The 26,600-nt window shown below is 45.2% G+C and overlaps 1 protein-coding gene across 3 annotated transcripts in view; it reads right to left on the reverse strand.

Moving 5' to 3' along the window:
- TTYH3 (tweety family member 3) overlaps positions 1-19,535 on the reverse strand; it is a 74,317-nt gene extending 54,782 nt beyond the window's left edge. Inside the window, exon 1 of one of the 3 annotated variants that reach the window (XM_032125506.1) lies at positions 19,363-19,535. In XM_032125506.1, coding sequence (XP_031981397.1) covers positions 19,363-19,485 — 123 coding nt within the window. In that variant the 5' untranslated portion in view covers positions 19,486-19,535. The remainder of the gene's footprint in view (positions 1-19,362) is intronic. The other 2 variants (XM_032125505.1, XM_032125504.1) reach the window with 2 other exon arrangements.
- Between the last annotated feature and the right edge of the window lie 7,065 nt (positions 19,536-26,600).

Genomic DNA, 26,600 nt, shown 5'->3' on the forward strand with positions numbered 1-26,600 from the left:
GCCTCTGAGCTGGTGTTAAAACCGGTTTCCAGCCTGGTCAGTTCCTTGATTTAATTACTGAGCAGCCCCAGAGTGCAAAGTGTTCCAGCCACCCACCTGCTGGACCTCACGAACCACAAACTTCCACTTCACACAGCTGTGATTAAAAGGTCTAAAGCTGTGAATTTTATTAGAGACAGAAGAGTCACATCAATATTAGAATTCCTCCATGCAGGACCTCAGATTTAGGTGCCATTGACACAAAGAGTCAGTGTTGAAACCACAATTTTACACTATTTCTCTGCTGACGTCTCGCCTGTAGGTGCCTATCATAAACAAACATCCATGTTCACAGCCCAAATCTAATTTTAAATCGTGCTCAGTATGTTGGAATGCAGCACTATCCATTTCTTTGTTGTTCAACAAGCAATATAAACGTATTTATTCCAAATGGGTGCTGGATGTAGTTTCACCAACACACACAGGTCTTGGCACTGCAGCACTGATACAGCAGTGCCATTCCATGGGAAATCAGGACCAAAAAAGAGTCTTCAATGTCATTAAAAAGTAAAGGAGACTTTGAGCACACAGTTACAGACAATGACAGAAAGCTCTGGTCAGAATCTCCCTCTCCATAATGTTTAAAAAGAGATTTGCAACTCTGTAGAGAAACAGACCCATTTTTCAAAGATTCAGATCACAAGTACAAACCTTGCAGCAAAGTTTGGGCTCCATATAGCTATGGGATTTCCTGGGGTTTCAGTGTACACACAGACAAATCTAAAGTCAATTTGTTTGCATGGATTTCTACCACATAAAGATGTTTGGGTTTGATTGTTTGGGGGTTTTAAAAACAATTTCAAAACTCTCCTTCAACTTGTAAGGAAAGTGACAACCTAAGTTTTCTCCTGGGCTCTTCGAGTATATCTAAACACCAGCATGTTGCAAAAAGAATCTAAATAAAAAACCACCAGCAACAACAAAACACTCAAACCACACAGGACTTGAGAACACACAGTTTATCTGGGATATTAGAAAAAACAGTCTTTCCAAACACAGCACAAGGGAGGAAATATTTTGCAATGCTCCACAGTTCCCAGTGACCTCTTCTAGCACCATGCCCAGCCTGTGCACTGCAGACTTGGACACCATCAAATCCTTCTGCACTTTACAGATGCAGGAGAGGAAGTGGTGACACTTCAGGCAGCCAAAGCTTTCCGTTTAAACCCAGGATTGAAAAAAGTGCAAGACAGCAGAATTATAAGTTGCTCAATCATAATTCTAGCAGGAAACACTCTGCTCTTATCAGCATTGCTTCAAGACACCCTTGTTATGCTAATCCAGTAACTTGTGAACGCTGAAGCGCCCTTGATAGAGGACCATTGTGAGAAAATAGTCCTTCAACATTTGTTTTCATAGCAGCTACATCTGGGGAAGAAATGACTGCAAAGCTTCTACCTTTCAGCAGAACACTACTTGGACCAGCCTGAGAGGCAGAAATGCAAGGTCCACATGCCCTGTGGAAACTTCAGCTGCTTAGAGCTTCACAGACCCACACCTTGTAAATAAGTGCAGCCCAGCCCTCTGCACTGAGCCGTGTGTCACTTGGACGCAGCCACTGAGCAGATTTCATTGCTTGGGATTGCTGCTCCAGTCTGGCCTGGAGTACCAGTGCTAGCACAGCAAGCAGCTCCCCTGTTACTGTCACACCCGATAAGCAGAGAGGAAAGCCTTGATCCTGACATGCCTTCAGCAGGCAATGCTGTTCTGTGAGGACCATTCCATGCATGGCTTACATAATGCTACGAGGTGCGCTAAACACCAACTTTTGTCTAGGAGAAAAGTGAGCCCCACAAGCCAAGAGCAAAATTTGTGCCTTTCAGAAAAGGCACTGACTGCAAATTGATTTCCCTACTTGTGATAAACTTTCCCTTTGGAACCTTTCATTGTGTATTTCACTGGGAAATTTACGCCACTTTGGACACTTGCTGTTGATAATGGAGACTTCCTCCACTTCTCCTCCTGCTAAAAGACTATTCATCTCACAAGTGCAGTTCTGCATTTTGAAGGAATCACATCCTCCCACCAACAGACAGCCTCACCAGTCAGCAGTCCTGGGCCTTTGACCTTGAAAGCCTTAAACAAACTGAAGCCTTTCTTCAGAGAAGCAACAACACTACTCACTGAGGACAAAACTATAAAGAAGTAGAAGGAGGAAGTATATTTTCTTTCACATCCCAAATTGGCTGATAGGTCCCCCTCACAGTGTAATCCTCAGCTATTCTTCCAACCAGCTCCTTTTTCTCTTGTCCCTACCTAGGTATGCTGAGATTACTGTATGTATTGTGTATTTCTGTGCCTTCTCAATGCTACCTTTGCATTAATAACCAATGCTTTCTATCCATGAAGAATCACAAGACAGAAGCGCTACAGTAGACAAGCTTGACAGGCCAAGCCCAAGGTGTTGCACAGCCACCCAACAAACCTCAAGGGAAAGGCTTCTTCACTCCAAACAGCTGCTGTGGTCACAGCCCCGACACGGCACCCGCACAAGAGCAGCCACCAGAGAAGGATTAAGCAGCACCTCCTGAAGAGCAGGCTCCAGTGCTCCTGTGCTCACCAGATCCTCACTTGGCCCTGGGAGGGACTTGCACTTCTAACCCACAAACCAGGCCCTTTTTCTTTCTACAGTATATTCACAGCTACTGACTGGCACATTTTGGGTTACAGTGCGTTTCAGAATGAAAACCCAGGAGCACAGACTCTTCCGTCTGCTGTTTTAAGCCTCACATCTCAGGTTAGAAACACAGCCCACAACATTCAAACTGGAAGTACGAGGATGGATCCAGCAAAGGAAGAAGAAATCCAATGGATAACAGCCAGATGCCTCCTCCACTTACTACTCTGCACTCATCTACTTCAGCTCTTTGAAGCAACACAGAGTCAGGAGAGAGTCCTGGCCTGAAAATTCTTGGGAGGGACTATTTAACCCAGCCTCCCACACAGCATTCAGGCCACAGCCATTGATAGCTGAGCAATGGGTCATTCCTGCTGGGAACCACCCCTGTGGTTCCTCTGACTCTTGGCCTACCATTCAACACACACCTTGCAGTGCCTTACCATGACTTTTGTTTGTTTGCAACATCACCAAGGTTGGCCACTTCCACTAACAACAACGCAAATAGCATTTATCAGTCCTGCAGGGAGTACTTACACAAACTTAAAAATTAAATCAGGCTACTTAAAAACAGCTGTTAGTGCCAGATCAGCATTCTCAGTGAGAGGTTCCAGAACAACAAACGCAGAAGTACATGACATCACCTTTTCTTGCTGCTGTGGTTCCTGAAACACGTTTTCATCAAACCTACACCAGGAACCGGTGCTTAGTTACTTATTTGTTATTTGCTTGCTGTGTTTACTTTTATTTCAGCGTCTTTCAGCTCACTGCTGCAGCTGGATGGACTTTCAGCCACCTTATCTCGACCAGTGAGCCACATTCCTTGGCTTTATAGCAACCTTCAGCACTAATACCTGCAGTTACCTTCGTGCCTAACTTTGCATTTGCAAACAGCTTTTCTGAAGCACCAAATACTTGTTACATGTGCAGATCAGCAATTTGCCCGTTCAGAACATTATCACAAAGCGGGATTCACCCGTGTGTAAAGCAGAAAAACCCCAGGCCATGTATGAACTCTCCCATAAAGGTTGCCACAAAAGGGAGCCAGGTGTATCATTTTGTATTTGAGTAGTTTTATACATATTTTTTAGCCAGACCGTACCATACATTCAACTTGCACTTGAAATATCAGAGGCTTGAGATCCACCCTTCCCTACAGGGAATCTTTCTTTCTATTCTTTATAGACAGGTATTTTAAGCCTCATTTGTGAATGTATTTTCAGTGAGCATCCTAATCAGGAACCTGCCCCAGTATAGGACTCATAGTATCTCTTATTGAAGCTTATTCTCTAGTCAGGTGGGGCTGTCAGACCTCACTGATTGCAGGACTAGCAGTAAAAATACAATAAAAAGAGAGTCATGTCCTCCTCAGTAGTTCTGTATCACTACTAGTGATCAGGATCCCTTTCCACAAACTCAGCTCTCTAAAAACACCATCACTACAAAAAGTGGTTCAGGCAACAATACAGAGTTAGAGCCACTCTAAACAAGCCCATTAGATTAGTGGGAAACATTATCTTGACTCCCAACCTGGACAGAAAGCTGGATCTTTGACAAGAGACTTTTCACAGCACTTAAGGGCTGGCAGCAGTTGCCCAGAATTCTTCACCCTTTTAGCAGGTGTTAAAGCTTCTGGGAGAGAGCCAAGCAGTACTTTTGACTGACTGAAGCAATCAAGTTATTCGTTACATCACCCAAACACTGCAAAGAGGGAGAGCAATTCACTAGAAAGAAGTTTTGAGCAGCCCCATGATAAGATACCCTGAAGCCACAGACCAAATATCTGCAATAACTCCCATGTTTTCATGCTGCTTTTTATTGAATGAAAGCAAGTGGTGCATAAACTGCAGAACAAAGTAGAGCAGAGCAGCTGCTCAAACACTCTTACAAAGCACTCAGTAACTGTTCTCACTTAAATCTATGCAGCATAAAACCAACTACAATACCACGGGCAGTAACTGTGTGCAAGTAAAGTCGTTCTCTTTCCTTTATGGGTCTGCAGAAGAACACTACAAGACACTGTTTGTCTTCTCCGCAGAAGGAGCTTAAGAGAAGCTTTTGATTTTGCTGGTTCTTCCCATCAGCTTTGACAATAAAACAGCTCAAGTTTGTACTAAAAGGGAGCACAAGCTTGAATGTGTATTGAGAAAGTATTTTAATTTAACTCTACAGAGAGCATTAGTGGGAAAAAATGCAGTACTTTATCAAAGACAAACCTTACCCTCTGCAGACTGGAGGATAAGAGTGTCCATGATTGGGCAGTGGAAAGAAGGAAGGCAAGAGATGGCTAGAACGTGTCCCTGGTGCCTTCAGGGTTTTAATCCCATTAGCTGAGACAATGCAGCCTGGTGCACTTGCACCTTGAGATCAGTAACAGGCTCCCTGAAGGGTTTACCTTGCCTTGCTAATGACACAGATTCACCTTCTTAAGGCTTTGTAGCATTAGTTTAAGGACACACCACACACGTGAATCTGTGCCCTTCCTCCTCCCCTGTTCTCTGGTGACACAGCCCCTGGGTGCCACACACACCTATTTACCCTGCTTTGCTCCATAATAATGAGGGTATTTACCTGAGGGGGCACTTCCTGAATTCTTTGCACCTCCATCCTGTCTAGGTGCCATAATCCTGTTTATGGCATGCTGGTTGTTACGGAAGTGATTGTATTGTCACTAGATTATACCCTCAGGTGGGAAACATGTAAGGGAAGGCACATGAACAGGTTTTTGCATACATTTAAAGACATGATAGTGCAATCCCACATATAATGACGAGGAGCTTTAGCAGTAGCTTCCAGACACAAAATATGACCATGAAGGATAGCATGGCATCAAGTTTTCATTTGGTTTTCTCCTAAAAAAATGAGGGTTTTTTTCACTTCCCGGTCACTGGCTGCCACTATTTAATTTGAGACAGTGCCCTACAGCTGAACAGTACAGTCCCAGCCACTTTCCCAGGCCCCTGAAAATACTTCTGCGCTCAAAACACTATCTCTGAAGATCAGGGTAAAAGAAGTGACAAGAACATGTAACCAGGCTCCATAACTCCAACTGCCCTTTTGTTGATTACTGTCTTTTATAGAGCATGGATTTAGAGAGCAGAAGCAAGAGAGACAGATCGTCTCAGATCTGACACGCTTGGTGAGACGCATGACTAACTCAGCTTGAGCCAGCAGAGCAGGGCAGTGGACGTGCCTGGAATGTGTAACCCCACTTGGAAGCCTCTATACCAGGGGCACAAGCTTGGGGGGGGGGGGTATCTGGCTGCTGCCTGGATGGTAAATACATGACAGCAAAGAGTGCAGCATAAATAGCCTAAGGACCCCGTTCCTTGTGAGCAGCTGGGAATCACACAAGACTCTTTCCTACCTACTGAGACCCCACTCAGCAGCACTGGAAGACCTTCAGATCTTTACAGTCAGGACTGTGCAAGAGCCAGCACGCCAAGCACAGCATTGATGGCCACATGCAGTGGCCAGCACCCTTCCCCCAACTGATGGTATGTGCACACACGTGAACTCCTCCTCACCCACAGCACAGTTCCAGCCATCAGCTCACTCATCTACATCAGCTGAAATACTGTCCTGGAACACAAAGGCCAAACCACAGGTGTATCAAGAACAAGATTCTTATCCCAGTATAGTTAATGTTTTGAATACAAAAAGAATACACAACTTGCAGTTAACATCAAACTTTTCACCAAGTAGTACTTCCTTACTGCAGCGTTAGAACAGCACTGCAGTTCCGTTTCACACGTGTCCTGCTCTTAACAGGAAAAAAATATTCCTCACTGAGAATAAAGCTGAGGATAACACCAGTTTCCAGAAGCTCCCAGCCCTGTTTACAGTTAGCCATATTCACAGCACAAGGCCATGACCACGCACTGACCAAGGTCTGAGTGCAGCTACACAGAAAATACTCAGGATCTCTGTTTTCCCAGGAGACATGACAAGTGACTTGTTGGAAGGCAACAGCATGTCAAAGGCTAGTTGAGCACAAACCCAAGGATTAAAGCCTAGTTGATCACATCCTCAAGGATGACAGCCTTGTAGGATTAGCTTTCGTATCAAAGAAATGCTGATGGATGTGTTTGTGAGCAGGAAGTAAAGAACTAAACTGCTGGTGAATCCCATCTGAAGGCACAGATGTTAGAAAGGAAGCTCAATATTCACTACGTCTGACAAAGCAGCAAATTTCACTTTGGCAAAGAAAAACAGACATGCCTGGTTTGAACTTGAACCTTGATGAGCATTCAAAGCTTGAAACTGGTTCTTTCTTAGGAACCTTATATTTCATTTATTGCATCACATAATCAAGACCACTCGTACTGGAGCCAGCACACGTAAACCAAACCTAATAATTAAGTTAGCGATGGAAGTCCTGCCCATAGGTTATACCTGCAGAACTACATTTCACCAGTGGTATTTGTCACTACTGTGGTCCAAGAGGTACATCTCCTCCCATCAACAGAAGATGATTCAGATCTATCCACAAAAATGAACTTGGATCTGCAGAGGACATTAAGAGCTGGGTCAATCACAGGCAGAAGATGTCATATCTAGCAGCTAACTAATAAATGTATTTAGGACAGGAAAACGACAAGCAGTCGTATCTGAGAGCAACATTTTCTTGAGAAAGAAATTAACAGTGATGAAATACTATAGCAGTCAACTAAATTCTAATAGCTGCAACAAAATCCACACAAAAAAGGTTGAAAGGGCACTGCAGTGAGACACACGTGACCCAGCAAGCAGTTGCCTCAGTAAGAATTTCAGACATAGGATACAAGTACAGAGACATGAAGAATTAACATGCCAAGGGGGGATTAGGGTAACCAGATCCCCATACCTTCTCATCATCCTCTGCTGGGAGAGGAGAGAAGTTCGCAGCTTGTCCCTTCCTCCTTCTCCCATAACCTCCACATCACCCGAGGCAAAAGCTAAGCTGCACTAATAAAAACAGCAGAGCCAGCGTAAACTGTCCAACCTTGTTATTTACACCTCAGCAGAACGCTCCCAGCAGCTACGATCATTCACACGGCTTCTCCAAGAGCCGCCTGCTAACACAGGGACCTTGGAAGCACCTCCCAGAGCAGCGTTTGTCCACACGGAGGATTCTGTCAACGGCACCTGACATATTTTATATTCATCATCTTCAGTTTGCCATTTCATACTGAAGCATTTAAAATGCTGAAGAGCTCGTGTTTGAAGACATTTTTGTTTGCAGCAGGTCAGGCTGAAAAAGCTCAAAAAAACCCAACCTCTGCAGTGATCAAGAGGTTCACTGCTAGAGTACAAAACCTGCCCCAGAGCATGGTCTCCAAGACCAGCCAAGAAACTCAACAGGATATTTACCAAGTTGTACTTATGCGATTGAAAGGCAATTTTAACTTTGTAAATTTGCTGCTCCTGCTAATTTGTCTACTCAGGTTGATCCAACATTTGTTGTCTAACTTGTAAGAATTTTAAATATAGACATGTATATGGAAAGGCCAGCAGACCCAGCATATTTGACCTCAGAGGCCAGGGATGAAGCCCTGTCCTACCCAAGTTCCAGGCACTACTCAGTCTCCTAAACCAACAATAAACTCAGACTGTGTGGGGAGACGATGGGAAGGACAAACAGAAGACAGCAGCCACATTTTGAAATACAAAAAGGCACACAAGAAGTGTTGTACAGTGGTTTTAAAATAGCACCCTCATCAGAAGTAAAGACTTCTGTTTAGCTACAGAAGTGTCAAACAAATCATTCCATCCTCACTGGATGTACTATCTGTGCTTTCCACTAAATCCAGACAGAAAAAGACCCAAAACACAGCTGATCCATTTTTTCCTGCCTCCTACTCCAATTGAAACAGTTTCCCTCTTAAGGGAACATGAACATTAGTACTTGCCATTGCCTAGCAGCACCTCTGATCTACTCTCGTGCAGCAGCTCCCGTTTTCTCAAGTCCAAAGTGCTCATTCTAACCTTACTCAAGTTAAAAATCCTAAGGAAAAAAGTATTAAAAAAGCATACCTATCTCTTCAATCATATCTGTCTAAGCCCAGTGGCAGCCAGCAATCTCCATCCCTTGCCTTTTCCTAGGTCCGTGCCTTTCTCTGGCTTGCTTGCACTTGACAGCCTGTCAGTCCAATGCTAAAAGGAGATCATATTTTCAGGGTCTGCCATGGCATTCACAGGGATTGGAACTACAAGAAGAGATGCAATAGGGTAGAAATAACAAGTCCTTCCCTGAAATTCTTTCAGGTTTCCCTCTAGTTCTTCTGCAAAAGAAAAAAAACCCATGAGCATTTCAAAGGCACCAGAAACAGCACCAGCTTCTCCCAGAAGACCCCAATCATCTGTTGCTGGGGGTCAGCTGCACAAATTAGTTCTGAAAATTACCTTGCTTCCCGTTTCAGAAACAAGAAGAGATTACAAAATGATAGAAGTTCACTATTGATTTTCTTCCCCCGGAAGACTCAAAAAAAGCACCTGGTACTTTTCATTGTAGAGCACTCATTCCCTAACTTCACAAAAGCAAAATGGGTGCTGTGTGCAATGTCTGCAACTGTTCTTGTTACACTTATTCCAAAAGTGTAATTCCCTCAGGTGCTAAAGGTTTAAGACAATATTCCATATTATGATAATATTTTCATTAGATTCTCCTTCCTCTTTTCTGTCTTTGAAAGTTACATTATTACACCTCCCTAAGGAAAAAAAACAATATTTATGAGCAGGACAACTCCACCCTTTCCTCTTAGTTCAACACATCAAGGCAAGATTCAGCCAGAGGTCAGTCACAACACACACTCAGCTGCTTCTTTCATTTCTATGCCCTTGCATGTTCCTCACCAAAAACCAGACCTAAGAAGAGCTCACCATATCTGCATTTGCCAAAAATCCATGATTTCTGCAATTGATGCAGCACAGCTTATTACAGCTGCAAACGTTCCTGGACTCTGATAATTATAAGCCCATGGCTGGGTGTCTAATTAAAGGAGGAATGAATTAATGAGTTTTACCAAAGGCTTTTGAGTCACCATTATAATTCTCACCCTTAATCGGCTGCAGGACACTCAAAGGACACCGTGAGCAGGATCAAGAGCAGAGAGGGGGATAAACCACCCCTAGCTGATGCTTCCCCCATCACGTTCCTCTCCAACATGTCACTGTCATTCAGACCCTGACAGCCAGATCAAACCCAGCAGGAAAACGCCTGGGCTTTTTGGACAGCTGAATACAGAAACGCTTCCTGAAGCTGCCACAAAGCACACACCAGCCTTTGAATGGCGAGAGCGGCGAGATGCCGGCGAGAGGCTCTGCAGAGCGCTGACTCCGCCACTTCCACTCATCCCGGCCCCAGCCCCCACCCAGCGCCAACAATTACAGTTCAGTCTCAGGCTCCCAAGGAGGCAGAAATTGAAAACACGTTTTCATTGAAGCACAGCTTGAATTTCATGAATTCCATTACTCCCGACTTTCTCAGCATTTCCTGGAGTGAATACTGTAAAACCAGGGAGAAAGGGGATGGGTAAGGCAGCAAGCCTGTGTCACCCCTCCGTCCAAAAACAGACTGGAGGCACTTGCAGTGAGGATGCAACAAAGGACTATTCCTAAACTAAAGAAAGTAAGTATACACTAACCACAAGTTTAAAGTAACAACCTGCTGGAGGCCTCGGAACAGTAACAGCCACAGGCACAGCCCCAGTGAGAAGCATTACAATTTCAGCAAGCAACAGAAAGCATCTCTTCGGCAAAAAGAGGCATTCTTAGCTCCTACAGCAAGTGTCAAAATCACCAGTTTATCAGCTACAGGAACCTGAGCACACTGTTGAACTGCAAGAAAGCTCGCCCCAGGGAAAAAGCGATTATAATCAGAGAAAACAGGTAGCACCAAGCAGTTTTTCCACATGTACAGTTGTAACACAATCAACTTTGGAATTATTCAGGCGTGCTAATTAACACCCTATGGATAGCTTTGATACCATTAGCAACACTTCTAATGTCTCTGTCACTGACACCATCTTCCCTCTTTCCCCAACCCCAGCTTGGGCCTTATCTTAAGGAGCATTACATCATCTACCGCACCAAGGCCTCCTTGTAACAGACACTATTATGCAACTGAAGTGCCTCCATTTGGATTTTGGCGTTATTTTGGATTTCGGTGTTGAATAGAAGGCTTGTTTAAATTCCCTGCATGAACAGCAGCATTTTACAGCCTGAAAAGGGTGTCCGTGCACAGACACCAACACTGGCATAACAACGCGTCTGAATGTGTTATACATTTGTGAAACATCCATTCCCCACATTCCCTTTTCCCCTCGTCCAGGAATAAGTCCCGCATTGTTAGGGCTGATTAGCAATATCTTTCATCCCTAATTTCACACTACAAAGGGCTTTCATGCATATGCACGTGTGGCACCATTCTGAGCCATATCAGCCAGAAAAAGCATTTAGTACTGACTGAGGAAACCACAATCCGAGGGTGCAGCTCCAGTTTAAGTGAAGGTGAAGGGGAGTGTCAGTTCTTTCCCTGGATGGTTTTAGCATTGACCAAAAAACGCTCGTTTTTTAAAATAAGAACTTAAAAGAGGGCTGGCACACATTACATCTGCTGAAGCAAGCAAGCTGATAAGCATGTGAAAGCACACATTATTGCAAATGTTACCCTCCTCTCCCAGTGCCTGCAGAAGGGAACAGCACAAGTATCGTGACCGAGTTACACCAACTGCTGTGGCCGTGGATTGCACGCTAACCTACTTTTCTATTTTCTTGCAAGAGAATAGCCTTAGCACACAAATGACTACTTTGCAAAAATGTGCACATTTGCAGCTTACCAAACCCTAAAGCTCACAATTACAAAATCAGACTCAAAAACTGTAAGTGGCTCATTACACAGAAATCTAAAAAAAAAAAAAAAGTTTGAAATGAAAGCCTTTGCAACATGAAAGTGCTCTGTGTTTTGCTCTTTTCTAGTTTATCTAACACGAAAACAAAAAAAGAAATAGTATCAGCATGGCTCTGCCCCACAGCCACTATTCACTAAATACCTGGAGACCCTCTCACCATGCAGCAAAAGTAATTTCTGATTTGAGAATAAATGTAACCAATTCCTAGTTTTTCACCACTGCAACACAACATCAGTCACCCCTTGAAGTGGAGGAAAGGAGAGGATTTCTAACAGTGATGACTTTTTCGTATTTTCAGACTGTCATATGAATGCATCCCCAGGACTAGAAGCCTTGCATGAACTTGATCCTCCTTGATTTTAGTTCATCTGTCTTGTTAATTATTGTCATCAGCTAAAACAAAGAACTGGTAGGATGACATATCCAGAAAGTAGAGAAAGCCTTGCCAACAGAGGAGCAAGGTTACTGGGCTTGGATATTATTATTATTATTATTATTAACAACTCCTCAGCATGCATCAGTAAGTCCCTGAGTATTCTGAGTCTTATTCATGTCTTAAAAGTGAGAACTGAGGTTCAGTACAGAAGGCAATCCTGATAATATTCCAAAATTACTCAGGTCTCATCTGAATCTTCGAGCAAATAAATTCACAGGCATCATGTCCCTTCCCCCAGCTATGGGAATCACATTCAGTTGAAAACAAGCCAAGTTCTCCTACTCGCTCAAGGGGAATGGGAAATCTCACCATAACTGGTGGAAAGGTTACTACTGAAAGTTAAAACAGGAACAAGAAGAATACTGACAGTCACCGAAAGGTTATTCCAAATGAGGTGTTGACTGCCCTCCACCCCAAGAAAATTAAGAGTGAGCACCACCTTACTCACTGCTTGCTTGCAGCCACCCAAACAAATTCACTTGACATCAAAGACAGTAAAAGAATGACTTCAGGAGAAGCTTTGCCCATCATAGTTTTGCCTTCAGCACACCCATCCTTACAGGTACAGGAGTGTCCCCTGGAAGGGGTCACACCAAGGTGACCGGGCAAGCTCTGCCACAGCACAGTCTTATCAACGCAAACATCATCCACTCTGGACCCTTTCCATCAGTAAGTGCTGGTGGGGGAAGGGGAGCAGGACAAGAGGGGTAAAACTAGCCTTGTCCTAGAAGAAAAAAGAGAGGAAAAAACCCAAACCAAATAAAACCAAAAGAACAGAAAAAAAGACAGATATTCCAAGGGATTGGAGGGTGCTTGTTCCTCCAGCTGTCTCCTCTGAAGACACATGGCAAGAAACCTGATGTGACACAGGCCCATAACTTCCCTCTCTCTTGTACTCAATGGACAGGTTTTTGTTTACAGGTTCAAAAATAAATATAATACCAAAGTACAAGTAAGAGATCAAGAAGACTTATGGCACAGCTCCTTAATCCACCTTCAGAGCCTTGCAATTAAGTCAGAGAAAGCACCTGACTTCCTACCCTTAATCTCCAGATTCATGCCTAATGGGATATGTTCTTCTGGGTGAGAATTTCTCACTTTCCCTAATAACGAAAAATAAAGAGCACTAAAAATCCACACCAACATCTGCTTTAAGCACTGCTTGCTTTATTGGATCAGCACTTAAACAAAGATGCTTTGTTAACCTGGAGACCACAGATGTTCCTCTGCCCAAAAGGGCATTAAGAATTAAGGGGGAAAGAACAAAAAGAGACAAGACACTGTAACACTGAACTGATTTTGCTTACCCCTTTCTCCAGGCTGCTAGAGATCAGGTTTTGCAGACTAGGAGTCATATGGTGTTACACTCATGTATATAAAAATGGAGGATTCTCAGGAAGACAAATGTTGTGTAGGTGCAGAAGCACCAGGGTGCCAGTGGCCGGCCACCATAACCAGACACGCATTTTAAACTCTGGCTCTACTCTTCCAGCTGAGAACAGCATGGTACCTTCAGAGCACCACATGCTGCATAAAAGTGTCTTAAGACTGGGAAGCTCACCAGGCTGGGCACCAGCATCTTCTCTGTGCAGGGTTAATACTTTCAGGATCCTACCCACAGGAAGCGAGTGTGGTTTACATCTTCACATACTCACTTGCATCTCCTTTCCTCCATGCCTCGTAAGGTGTTTCACATTTCTCCAAGACACCTTTTACCCCTGTGTACTCTGCTAAAACCACACATTTAGAACAGTTGGGGGTTTTTTTGACTAGAGTAAGGTAATCTACAGCCAGTGTTTCCAGAAACTGACAGTTCTCAGGAGACCATCTGAAAACGTGGCAGCACAGCATGGGTCAGCAAAACAAAGCAAGGCTGCAGACAGAAAGCTGGCAAAGGTGGACTTTTTTCCTCTCTGTGTACCATATGCTGCTGCATGACTGGCTATATGGACAATGGAAAACGTTTAACATCTACCTTTGGTAAAAAACAGCCATCAAAAATTGTCTTGGTTCTACATTTTTGGTTCCTCATTGTGATGCAGCTCCTTAGTAAAGGCTCTTCCAGATCAAACAGAAGAGTCAGAGTATAGCACCAATTTGCTGATCGGAGGCATTACTTCATGGTTACTCATGCAGCCGAGACTGATGAGTAAAGGGAAGAAGGAATTTACCAGCAGTTAGTAAAAAAATAAAAACAATTTCATCCAAAATCATTGGATTCTACTAAGAAGGGTCACTTAACCTTTCTGGAAATACAAGCAAACTAGTGCTACAGCAGGATAGCTGATCAGACCTTGGAAGAGGTCCATCTGCTCTTGAAAGAAAGAAACCTTCAGTCCAACCCCTTTAAGAAAGGCACATTACCCTCTGACTTTGAGCCAACTAGACAAAAACACGTCATCCAACTTGACTAATACACATGTTTCCAATTTACAGAAAGACTCTTGGTTTCAAAATTGAAATAAGATGCCAGTACAGTAGAGGAAGTTCTAAAACAATCTCTATAATCCAAGTTTTTTGGCAGTTTGGGCTCCATCATGTTTCTCCAGTCAAGAAATACTTCCAAAGACGACATTAGCTGTTATGTGTAGGGAAACAGCCTCACAGAGCCAGAAAGTACCTGACAGAATTAATTCCTTGCTGAACCTTTGGCTATGGGTTCAAACACACATGCCTTGGATTAGAGTCTGCAAGCCAAAAAAAGGGAAGGATCGTTGGGCTTACACAGCACCTTTCCCTGCTGGATCCCTTCTCAGCACATGTACAGAGGGAGAAAAAGAACATTACGACATGAAAGCACTGACAGATGTATGATAGGAAACTCCTGGGTGACAACACTGAAGAGAGAAGCTCAAAGCCAAGGACTAGAGCATGTCCCTGCTCTTATCGATGCTTCCTTCAGCACGATTCTGCATCTTAATTGGTGTGAATCAATCATCAGTCATTTTCCAAAGCACAAACAGCTGCCATTACACCTACTAACCATGCATCTGCAGTTCTGACTCGTACTGAGAAGGCACGAAGTGGTGAAAGGGAAGAGTTTCAAAGATGCTAGAGAATTTTTCTTTCCTCTAGCCTGACTCACACATAACCTACGCGTTTACATAGGTTTGTGTCAACACTGCCAGCTTCCAGCAACAAAGAAAAAGCAGAAACTCCAGTCAAAGTGCTCTGTGGCTTAGCTTTTACAGCCTCTTTTCTCCTTCACTGTTCACAGGGCACTTCTCAGTCCACAGTCAGACTCCAGAGCTGGAAAGTGTTGTAGTCTCCTTTTCTGTCAGCACACAGACACCCTGACTGGAGCAGATATCTCATTACCTGTTGCTGTGCTGTATTACAAAGCTATTCAGCTTTGCTATTTCCTTCGAGCACGTGACCTCCACACTACCTCAAGGCTCTTAACCAACTCTACCCTGAGAAAGAAAGTGAATTCAATGCCATGCAGCTAAGTCAGTCACAAGCAGAAGTACTTATATTGCTAAATAAATTAAACTAGTGACAGCAGCAGTCTCAGGACCATCTCACTGGGCCAATCAACTGAACTGAAAAGTGGACAGTACTGGTAAGATCATCATCATTTGTTCAGCAGCAAAAGGCAGGGAGACCAGAACTGGTATTAGCATGATGCTGTCAGAAGGAACAGGAGCTCTGCTCCATTTTTACATTCCCTTCACTCCAGAATTTGTGACTCACTACACAATGAAAAGGCTTTGCAGAGCACTGCAGTATGACTCAGATGAGAACACAGCCAGAACAAAGCTGTTCATATCAAGATATTTTCAACCCCAATGATTCATGGGAGGATTAGGAAAAGAACCGGTGTGATAAGATCCTCTGCAGGAAGGACTATGGAGCAAGTCCTGCAAGCAGCACATTAAGGCAGCTCTGATAGGACTCACCAGCATGCCAAACCCCTGCAGAAGAAGGATCACAACCCCAGCTCATTCAAATGGAGGTTCACCTCAATTCCTCCAGAAAAAGAAAACAACTGGCTGTACTGCTGTCCACAGCTTGTTGTGGCAGAAGCAGAGCATCTGAAGGACATCAGGATACACATACATTTTTAAACAATCTAGTCCAGAGGGGAAGGATCTGTTCTGCTCCTCCACACTCACACACACTGTTCTAACCTAATGCAACAAGATATGCTGTGGGAGAAGATAAGGAGTAAAGTAATACCAAGAGAGAGTGTTTTAGAGCCCGACTCAGGTGAAGAAGGTATGCAGCCAAAATCTGCAGCTGCACTGATCTCAGCCCTTGGCAGCAACACTGCCATAAGCATTTCTCATGCTCTCAGACAAAAGGAGGAAGCCCTGGTAGGTTGGTACACAATGGCCGCAGCCACCTTGAGACAGCCCAGTGCACAGCAGGCGTCCCTGCTGCTCTGGCCAAGGGACTACACGGGACAGAACAGCAGAAGCAGCCACGAGATCTACATCCTGCTAGACATTCCCCATCACCCAGGGGCCCACACGACTTAACAAAGACCCAGACTTCAAAGACTGGCAGTGCATGCTTATCTGCCTGCCTTCAGAGAGGTTTCAGGGCACAATGGCTCAGCTGCTGCTTCAGGGGAATAGCAGCTTGGCATTGCACTAATCCTCCCTAGGTAGAGGTGCAAAGCCTCTTCAGGCAGCAGCCTCCTCACCTGCAGCAGCACGTGGCACTGCAACAAGTGACAGGACAACATCCAAATCCAAGCCACTGCATTCCACCTCTGCTTGGAGTGGAATGTTCAGCTGATGCACAATTTCAAAGCCCACCATCAAAACATGAGTACAAGAAACAGGTGGGTATTTACTAAGAGGTTACTAAAAAAAAGAGTTTTATAAGAAAAGTGATGCTTTCCCTTGGTCACGGGTTGGGAAATCTTTTCTAGAGAAGCAGCGAAGAATCAGAAAGGGTACATTGCTTCCTTCCTCAAAGCATGTCAGAATGGGACTGGACACTGAGCCCAGCTGTATGCCTATTTATGACAACAGTCCAGCTACCTGATGAACTGAAGTCATGGAGTTGAGCAAAGGTAATCCTTCCTTACTACAGCTAGGGACACCCTGCCTTTACCTGTCCCCATAAACATCATCTACCATCCCCCACCGACCACTCCTCAGCCCCTGGGGAAACCAAATGCAGCGTGTAGTTTAACAGCTCATACTTAAGCCTCAGAGTACCAATCACTAATGGAATAGAAAACAAAAATACACACAATTTGTGCCAGTGAGACCTACAAAGTAAAGAAAAATAAGCAGATATTAAAATTTAAAAATAGACTTCTTAATTTTGAGGATGTATATGATCTCTTCTGCTAAATATGAAACGTTCGTAAAGATAAGGGAAGACAAAGCCAGCACAGGTTGCAAACAGAGCAAAAGGTGCAAATTCATTTAAAAAAATCTAGAATTCAAACCAAAAGGCCTTCAGAAGCATTTAAAGCACAAGAGCATTATAGTTCACAGTCCTGGATTAAGTTTCCCTGTTTCACTGCATTAGAATTAATCTATGTGGCCACGAACTCCAGAGTCAACTTGCAGAGCCACAGCAGCGTCGTTATATAACCACGACACTGATAGCACAGGCTGCATTGCTGAGCCTGCTTGCTACCCCTCACCAACACCAAAACCAGCAAAGCTGCTGCTGCTGCTGCTCAAATCATTCTCCTGACGACAGACGCCTCAGTAATCCAGACATTCAAGTTTGGATTTGATAAGTTGTTTTCTTGTGAGCTGATGTTAAGACTTAAAAGGCCATCGACTGCTGTGCAAGAAGTCCTTAATATCATCAAGGGAGGGGAGACAGCTACACAGGAGGAGAACAGCAGAAGGCTTTAAATGGGAATATGATTACTGTAGAAAAATTATCTGACAAACAAACACAACCCCAGATTGTTGCTAGGAATGCTTTTAAGCAATTTAAGTGAAAACTGGTACATCCGCTGTCTATTCAAAAGGTCACCGAGTGCTTATTTCATGATAACACACTCCCAAGAAGATCTTTCAATGAACTCCTAACTTCTGATCGCTAGGATCACATATCCCTTGTTTTAGAGGCAGCTACCCTCTGAGGTCATGGAAATACAGTTCAGCTGCTGTGCAGCGTTACATCTGCATGTGGCCATCTTGAACTCTGCTAAGCCAAGGGAACTAAAACAAATTAACAAATTGAAGCCTCAAAATACAAAGTTAGCTCAGAACTCTCTTGGATTTACTGGTATAAGGATGTTTCTTTGTATCTATCCATGGCTCTTTAAACACATCTCTCACATTTTGCTCTAGCTTCAGTCCTCAGATCTGTTCATCTGTTTAGAACAAAAAGCCAAAACATACTGCTTCCTAAAGTATTCCTAATACCTTCTACTTCTAGGATAAACAAGAACTGCTTAGATACCTTAGCCTCCATGCCTGCGTGCATGGTAGCAGGCTGTGTATATAGGACACTGCAAGTATGTTCAGAAAAGCAAAATGGTGTTTTCAAAACCAGAGACCGTGGCAAAATGAGGCAGCAGAGTCACTGCAGCTCTGTTCCAAGATGATAGCAGAGAACACAGATGTTGGAGGACACAGATTCACTCCACAATCATTTTAATTACATGCCTAGCCAACCAAGCACAGGATACAGGCTAAGCAGCATTAAAAAAAATTAAAAAAAAAGCTGCACACAAGTATTCTGCGAGCATCGTCCTGTGCACTTGATGCTAACGCCGCTCTCGTGCATTAAGTCATCTGTTTTCCAGCAGGCAGGCAGCCGGTTTTGGAAAGGCACTGCTGGCCTCGCTGCGGGGCTGGCGGCATCAATGGGGATGGTCAGCGGAGCCTGCACAGGACTGTCACAGCCGATGGCGGGCTGGGGGCAGGCCAGGGGCACCAGGCCGGGACGGTGCCTTCGCCTGGGCAGCGCTGGGACCCGGCCGGGGCACCCACCCGGGCTGGCTCCTGCCCCCCTTCCAGGGGTCACTCCGCGATGTGGGTCAGCGGGCACGGCGGTATTCGGTCGAAGGTCGAGCTTACTGATCTTGGAGGTCTTTTCCAACCTTAACGATTTTACGAGTTTATAGTTTCACCTTCTCTCAAGAAGAGCTCGGGCTCCCGGCCGGCTGGGGGCAGTCGGGGTTGCTGCCCAGCCGGGGGCGATGACCTCCCGCCCCAGCCCAGCGAGCGAGACCCCGCACCCAGCCCGCCCCGGCCCTGCAGGGGAAACCTGCCCCTCGTGGGGCGGCCACGCACCTCGCGGATCAGGGGGGACACAGCACCCACGGAAACCCACCCGGGGAGCCCCAGCGGGGGCCGCACGCCCCCTTCTCCTCCTCCTCCCGCGGGCGGCCCGAGCCCCCCGCGCCCGCTGCCCAGCCCGCACACGCACACACAGACCCCGCACGGACCCACCTGCTGGTACTCGGCGTCGTGCGGTCGGAAGTCGGCGGCGGTGAGCTCCCAGCGCAGGCTGATGTGCGGCAGGCGGTGCAGCAGGCTCACCCACCAGGGCGGCGAGTAGCTCACGCCCGCCATGCCCGCGCCTGCCTCACCCCGACCCGCCGGCCATGGAGCGCCGCCCGCCTCACCCGCGCCGCGGCCGCCGGCCCCGCATGGCCGGGTATCCCCCCCTGCCCGCCGCCGGTCCCTCCGCCCGCTCCCGCTCCCTCTTTGTTCGCCGAGAGGCTCCGCCGCCCGCGCCCGGCGCCGCCCGCCCGCTCCCATTGGCGCCGCCGCCGCCGCCGCCCCGCCCCGGGCCGGCCCCCGCGGCTCCCCGGGCCCGCTGCCCCCGCCACGCGCCCTGCGACGTTGCGTTTGTTTTCCGACAAATATCCCAGGTGCTTCCAAATATCCTGTTGCCATGAATCTCACTCGGCCCTGCAGTTCTAACAGCGGAAGGCGCGTTTTGGGTTTAGCCTAAAACCCGGTGCGGTAAAAGCAATTTGTGCCACATCGGGTGGTAAAGGCATTCCTAAAGTCACTTGTTATTAGTCCCTCTTGAGTCCGTCTCAACGCCCATCCTAAAATACAGAGGCAGCAAGTCTGCGCTTCCTGAATTCACAATTCATAGAGGCAGAATGTTATCCAGCACCCCCTTGACTGGGCACACACATGACAATGGCAGCAACGGGAGCACAGGTCCTCACCTCTCACTGTGTGTCAGCATGTGGGGAAAAATTATAAAATAATCATTTGAACAGAGTCTTGGAATCTCAGAATATCTCAAAAAATGTGCAGGTATGGCATTTGAGGACCTGGTTTAGTGGTGAGCATGGTTGTGGTGCTGGGTTGATGGTTGGACTTGGTGATCTTGGAGGTCTTTTCCAACCTTAATGACACTGTGACTCTATGGACATGGTGTCTGGGCACAGGGCCACATGTGGCAAAGGGTGGGTGTCCACACCCAGCACCAAACCACAACCCAACCCTTCACACCAAAACCTCTCCCTCCAAGGTAATGCCTAAGGGGACCCAACCAACACACGTTCCAGCCCCTGGTGCCACTGACAACACCAGTGCCTTCACTGCAGCTGATGCACTGTTCCCTAGCACTGACTGCCCCAGCCTGGCTTGGTTTGCCCAAAACCTGGGGGAAAATTGCTAGAGGTACCCAGGTGTCTAAGATACGGACGAGCCCTTCGTGTGACTTCCGAGTCTGCCCTCCACCTGTTCAATGGAGAGATGCAGTGCTCTGGTTCAGCTTCCACCCTTCTCTCTGCAGGCACAGGTTTGGCCTCATCCAAACCCTGACCCCAAGCCAGTGTGTTGCTTCATCAGCTCTAAGGGACCGACAATTCTCAGCTTATTTTGATGACATCATAAATCAGAGCCATGAATTAAACACCTGAATTCAGCAATGACAGCATCTAACTGCTAACACCACGGAGCTGTGCATGTGGTGGGCTTCCCACAGAGGCACTCACACCATTTTCCCAAGGATTATACTCTGACCCAAAGGGAAAGGCTTTTCATTTCTTTCTAAACAGAACAGAAAGTATTTTTAGGGAAAAGGTAAAAAAAGATGAATATACCTTCTCAGGGGATCATGTCAGAAACAAGTAAGTACAGAAATACTCTCGATAATGCCAGGATAGTGAGGTAAAATAGAAAAGAGAACGATAAGCAGTAGCAATCCCAAATTCATTCACTTCATTACAAAGATTGTGCTGCTCCTGTTGCAATTGCAATGTATAAAAATATTTGCTGTTTTCTTTTAAAATGAATAGAACAAATAATTTAATTCCTGCTCTAAGTATGCTGGCTTCATGCAGGAGTTCCTAAACTCAGCCAGTCTATTCAGACCATCTCCCAGACTTTCAATCTCCCCTTCCCAGTGGCCCCCTCCCAGCCCTGCTGCTGCACACCTCACCCACTGCTGATTGCTCAAAGCATTGTCTTTTGAACACCACTCAGCAAAATTTGGGGATGGAAAGGGAAAAAAGGACCATCCAGTCCTCTAAAAGACTTCAGCCAAATGATTTCCAGGTCTCGCAGGCTTGAGGAACTCTCATCTGTTTAGAATTAGAAACTGTGATGGCCCTTGAAAACTTAAAAAATATTGGAGTGCTGTGTATCCCTCTGGAAATAAAAAGGGTAACACCAACTGTTTTTTTTCTCCTAAATGGTGGCAGATCAGTAGACATTATGGAGACATCTCTTTTGCAAGTATGATTTTATTCCTTTTCCCAAATGCAGCCAGGATTTTGTACTTCACATTGTCCTGACTGATGCATTTTATAAATAAGGAGAGCAAAAACGCTAGAATGGGCCGTTTAACCCCTTAGAAGAAAATAAACATATTTCTGCTAATGTTCTGAAATATAACATCCACTTTAATAGCTTTTGACAAGGATGGGATTTTCATGAGTATTATCAACACAGCTTAATAGAAGTCTTATCACTCACAAATAGCATTAAGATGCACGTCAGAGGGTTCAGAGGCACACGCTCTGTGCCCAAGTACAAGATATACAAGGGTACAAGGTATAAGACCTCAACTCCCTCCAGCTTTCTCCAAGAAAAGGGTTTATTTTTCTGCAGGAGGACAGCTGAACGTTGGCCAATTTGATTTTCTTCCTTATTATTTTCATTTTTTTTCACAGTGCCAGCGAGGATGAAGAAGGAATTATCTTAAGGGCCAACAGTCTCCCATGTTTCACCTCCAGTTCTAACAACCCAAAGACAAGGAGCAGACAGACCTCGCTGAGAGCAAGAGATCTCTGCATAAGCCACTTCTGACACAGAGTTTATGCAATTTGGCACTAAAACGCTCAAGGCTGGAATCTGTCCTGCAGATGTTGCTGCAGCCACGGGCCTCTGGATGGACACAAAACCCCCACCAGGCTGCAAGTCCAAGTACCTCTGTCAGCAAGTGATGGACAGGGGATAGAAGCAGATGCAGCCAGGGCACTGCACCGAGATCTTGTTTGACAGGGCTGATGTAAATCAAACTGAACAAAATGTTTTGGAATAAATGACAGGAGAAGCTGGATGCTGTTCCATGGGGGTGGGTGTTTGAGGCACTGTATGGGGCCGGCAGTAAGTGGGAAAGGGAACAGCTCAGCAGTGCTGTGTGCATGCTCCCCTCAGCCTCCTGCTGCCGAGACAACTGGATTAAATTAGAGCAGAATGAGGATTGGGGATTACAGAGAAACAGAGGCATCAACAGTTTTCATTTCTCCCCCACAATTATTTATAATGATATGGGAAAATGAAGAGCAGAATGGATTCAGCAGACAAGGAATAAGAGACAAACCACAGGATCCAGCACTAGCCATACTTTCCATGGCACTTCTGCCTGTTGTACCACATCACAAAGAAGTATCTGCAGTTCTTGGACGTCTAGAATCTCTCATTTGATCCTATTCAGATAATTCTTGATTACATGACAACAGGTCAGCTATCAAGGCTCTCATGTTTAGATTACAGCAGCCTTTTTTCCCTCCCCACACAAATAGGTACACTGTTTTGCCAAAGCAAAATGAACAAATGAGACACTGTCGTGACATCCCAGGAATAAAATCTAACAGTAAATCACCCTTGCATGGAAAGCAGTTCTACAGTCAAGCAAAGCAAACTGCAATGTCAGCTTGTTCACTGGTAATCCTGCTGAAAAGTAACCCAAAGAGCTGTATTAGTGTTTGCTAACTTGCTCTGACAGTGGCTTTGCTAAAGAATCACTGGACAAAATAGGCAAATGAGAAATGTTCCACATTAAAGACAGCAAAGATAAAAAGACTGGTTTAAATCTCCAAAATAAGGCAGCCAGTGCTGTCCTCCATCCTCTTGAGACCACCAGGCAGTCTGCAGAAGCCCTCTGAGAAATGCAGCATTTTTCACTATTCACAAGCTTCAGATTCCAGACATCCCTACTGCTGAAGTGGTACTGGCAATGAGAGCACCTTTTAAAACAGCAATCTCCAAATCTCCCTGGCTTTTCTAATTCATTACGAAATTAAATAATTCAGCTTTTAATATACTGTGGAGCAAGGAGTCTTCCCCTTACTGTCAAACCTAATATGTGCTACAAAAGGTTTTAGCCAACAATACAGATTTTTAAAACAAAAAAAAAAAAAGGCAAGTTTGCACTCCAAGTGCCAGCAGATGGATGAGTTACCCTCTTGAGACTGGGACTAAATTACGGACTGTCAGGGGGAGGTCAGCAAGACAACCGTGCCTCGGCACTCAGCTGCCACTGTCGGGCCACACCTCTGACTCTGCCGCTCCATAAACTCTGCCCTTACATCCAGCCGTGCCTCCTTCCCACTGAGCTAAACTCTGCCTCCATTAAAATTACCCTTCCTCTCCTCCCAGGGCTTCCTCTGTAATTTTCTTCTCAAAGTCAAAGGAAATAACAAAGCCAGGGCTGCTCTCCAGCCTCCCCCAGACATCGCTGCCCCCTCCATGACAGCTCAGTCTCCAACCTCCGCTCTTCCCAGCAAAGCCACATTGCCAGGGATCTTCCCAGCTGACTTCTCCTCTCAGCTTGAAGGATTTCCCCTGAGTGGAGGCATCTGCAGGCAGGAACACGCATTTGGGTTTTCATGGCTTTCTTCTGATACCCTCCCAGGCACTTTCAGGTTTACACAAAGAATAGCCACTACCAGGGCCAGCATATAAAGCTTTAAGCCAACTCAAAGAAATGATAAGAAAAAGGTTAATTCTCTCATTTCCAGTCCTGAGGCAATATTCTCTCTCTCTCATGTTTTACTGGTCTTTTTAAACTCAGTGAGTCCTGGGGAAATGGGTGGAAGATGTGGAAATCCTATTGCAAAAGCACCTGCCTGCTCTTTTCCCCAGAGAGCCACACAGAGAACATTCCATTATTTAGTTAATTGCAAAGAAACAATTACAAAGGAACTTGGCAAACTCTCTCTAATCACAGCAAGACCCACTGCAGTCCAGTAAGTTCAGCAAATTAGCAAATAAGAGAACATAAAAAGGAAAGGATAACACAGCTCAAATTGCACTTTGTGCGTTTGTTTTGTCACTCTTCATTTCTATTTAATTATTTAAGGTATTTCTTCATAACATTCTGGTACATTTTGTATAATAATGAAGGTTTACTAGCATGGAAACGTAATACGTGGCTATTAAATATCTGCCGAGAGAGGGAAGAAAACTGCCAATTCTCTGAGTAGACTACAGAGAGCCTGTTCAGGAAAAATTTCCAGGTTAGATAAATAGAAGGTTCTGCCACAATTTTTGTAAGTTCCAAATAAGGATTATTGCTTGATAATGGCAATGCAAAGCAATGTTTGTGCAGGACGTTGTAACTTGTACTACAGGCATTCATGGTCAATCCCATTTATTAAAAGCTCTTCTAATTTTCCATGCATATACCTAGAGGCCATTCAAGCACAGCCTTTTTTTACAGCAGCACTGTAACCAAGTGACAGATTTTACAGTATTTCCTCCCTTAAGTCATATTACAGCAAAGACTTTCAAGCTGTGTTATATTACTGAGGCAGAGACTCAGCTCTGAAGAGCTGACAGGCTGAGGAGGGGAGAGGAATGAGATCCGAGTGTGGGATTATCTGGTTGATAGTGACGGAGGTAAGACAGCCCTTGAGGATGGCCATGATGTCCCTCCTGGTTCTCCCCAGACCATTTTGAGCATCAAGACTTTATGACACCTCTGTTCACACTATCAACAGTAGAAGCCCTAAAGGGGCTTGTGTGGCACCTAGTGCAAAGTGTCTGTGATGCAAAACCCTCCCAAAGAGACGGGGAGCTGGGACAGTCTGAGCAACACCTTGAGCTGGGATGTTGGTTCAGACACAGCTCTGGTGAGGGGAACAACACAAACACTGTCCTGCAGACCAGGGGGAGTACAAATGCTCTCAGGTTTGAAAAGGGTAACTGGGAGAGCCAGGCCATGGGATGGGCAAGGGGAGCAGGGTGCAACTTCATCAGTGGACTACACCAGAGTGTAATTCCTCAGAACACAGCAACATGCACTGTTCAAGGCCATTCCTTGAGCACAGCAAGAGTGGTTACTGAAGGCCAAGTGTATCCAAGAGCCAATGTGCCAAAAACACGCACCAAAACCAGGGCAGGCATTGGGAAGGTGATGTCAGCGCTGTCTCCACCAGCACAGCACCACTTCAGCAAACATTAGAAGGAAACATCAGAGGAACTGATGCAGCACCTGACCACCAACCATGCCTGAAAATCCTCCCCTACTAACCTGGAGTCTAACATGGGAATTTTGCTCTTTGCAGATCTTAATGACGCCCCTTGAATGAAACTCTTTTCTCCCCTTAAAAAGTTCGTATGAGGAAAGCAATTCATTAGCTGACAAACCTACCACAGAGATGCTGCAAAGCTTGCAAGAGTAAGGGCATTCCAACTTCAGCTGAAGACAAATTATGGTTTAATACAACTAAGTGTAAATGTTTAATTGCTTTCAACTGAATTCAAGACTAGTCTGCTCCAAGAAATCATACCAAATTTTTCCATTCATGCCTCCTGGATTACCTCTAAGATTTAAAACTGAAGTTTTTCCTAAGAAATCCAGAGAATATGCCAGTAGAGCAGAGAGGAAAGAATAAAAAAAATGAAATTTAATTAATATAATCATCAAACACAGATTGTTTCATCTTGTACTCTCATAGCTGTTGTAGTCCTACACAAAGGACTCTGCTTGACAGGAGGATGACTGCAGGATTCCCATGTTTTCACAGCAGTTAACAGGGTCTTCTATTTCCATAAACAAGCATAAGGTTTTTTTAGGGAGTTCTTAAAGGCTTTTTCAGTGGACCTAGAAAAGAATTCTGATGTCCCAGTTCCTTCCAGAGCTTCACAAGCAGCAACAGTAACCGAGGTGGGGGGATACACTGTCAGTAAACTGGACAGTTGAACCCTGTAGTCTCCCGCTCTCCCTCAGCTGCTGCCAGACAGTTTTTTAAAGCAAAAACCCATCACCTCTTTCAGTTCCACCAGGCTTTGGTCAGGAACATTGCTCATTCCTGATGCGACAACCTTGAACCTGTACTAGAAGAAATTTCATACCCCGCATGTTTCAGAGTTATCTTGTTACTGTCCACGCAGGAAGGGGTAAAAGGTCAGCCCAGGTGTAAAGAGAATACAGGAGCATGCAGCAGAAGCCAGAGAGGCAATGAAAATATAGCAGCAGCAGCACAAACACA

The sequence above is a fragment of the Corvus moneduloides genome, chromosome 16 (assembly GCF_009650955.1).
Source record: "Corvus moneduloides isolate bCorMon1 chromosome 16, bCorMon1.pri, whole genome shotgun sequence".
NCBI classification, from domain to species: domain Eukaryota; kingdom Metazoa; phylum Chordata; class Aves; order Passeriformes; family Corvidae; genus Corvus; species Corvus moneduloides.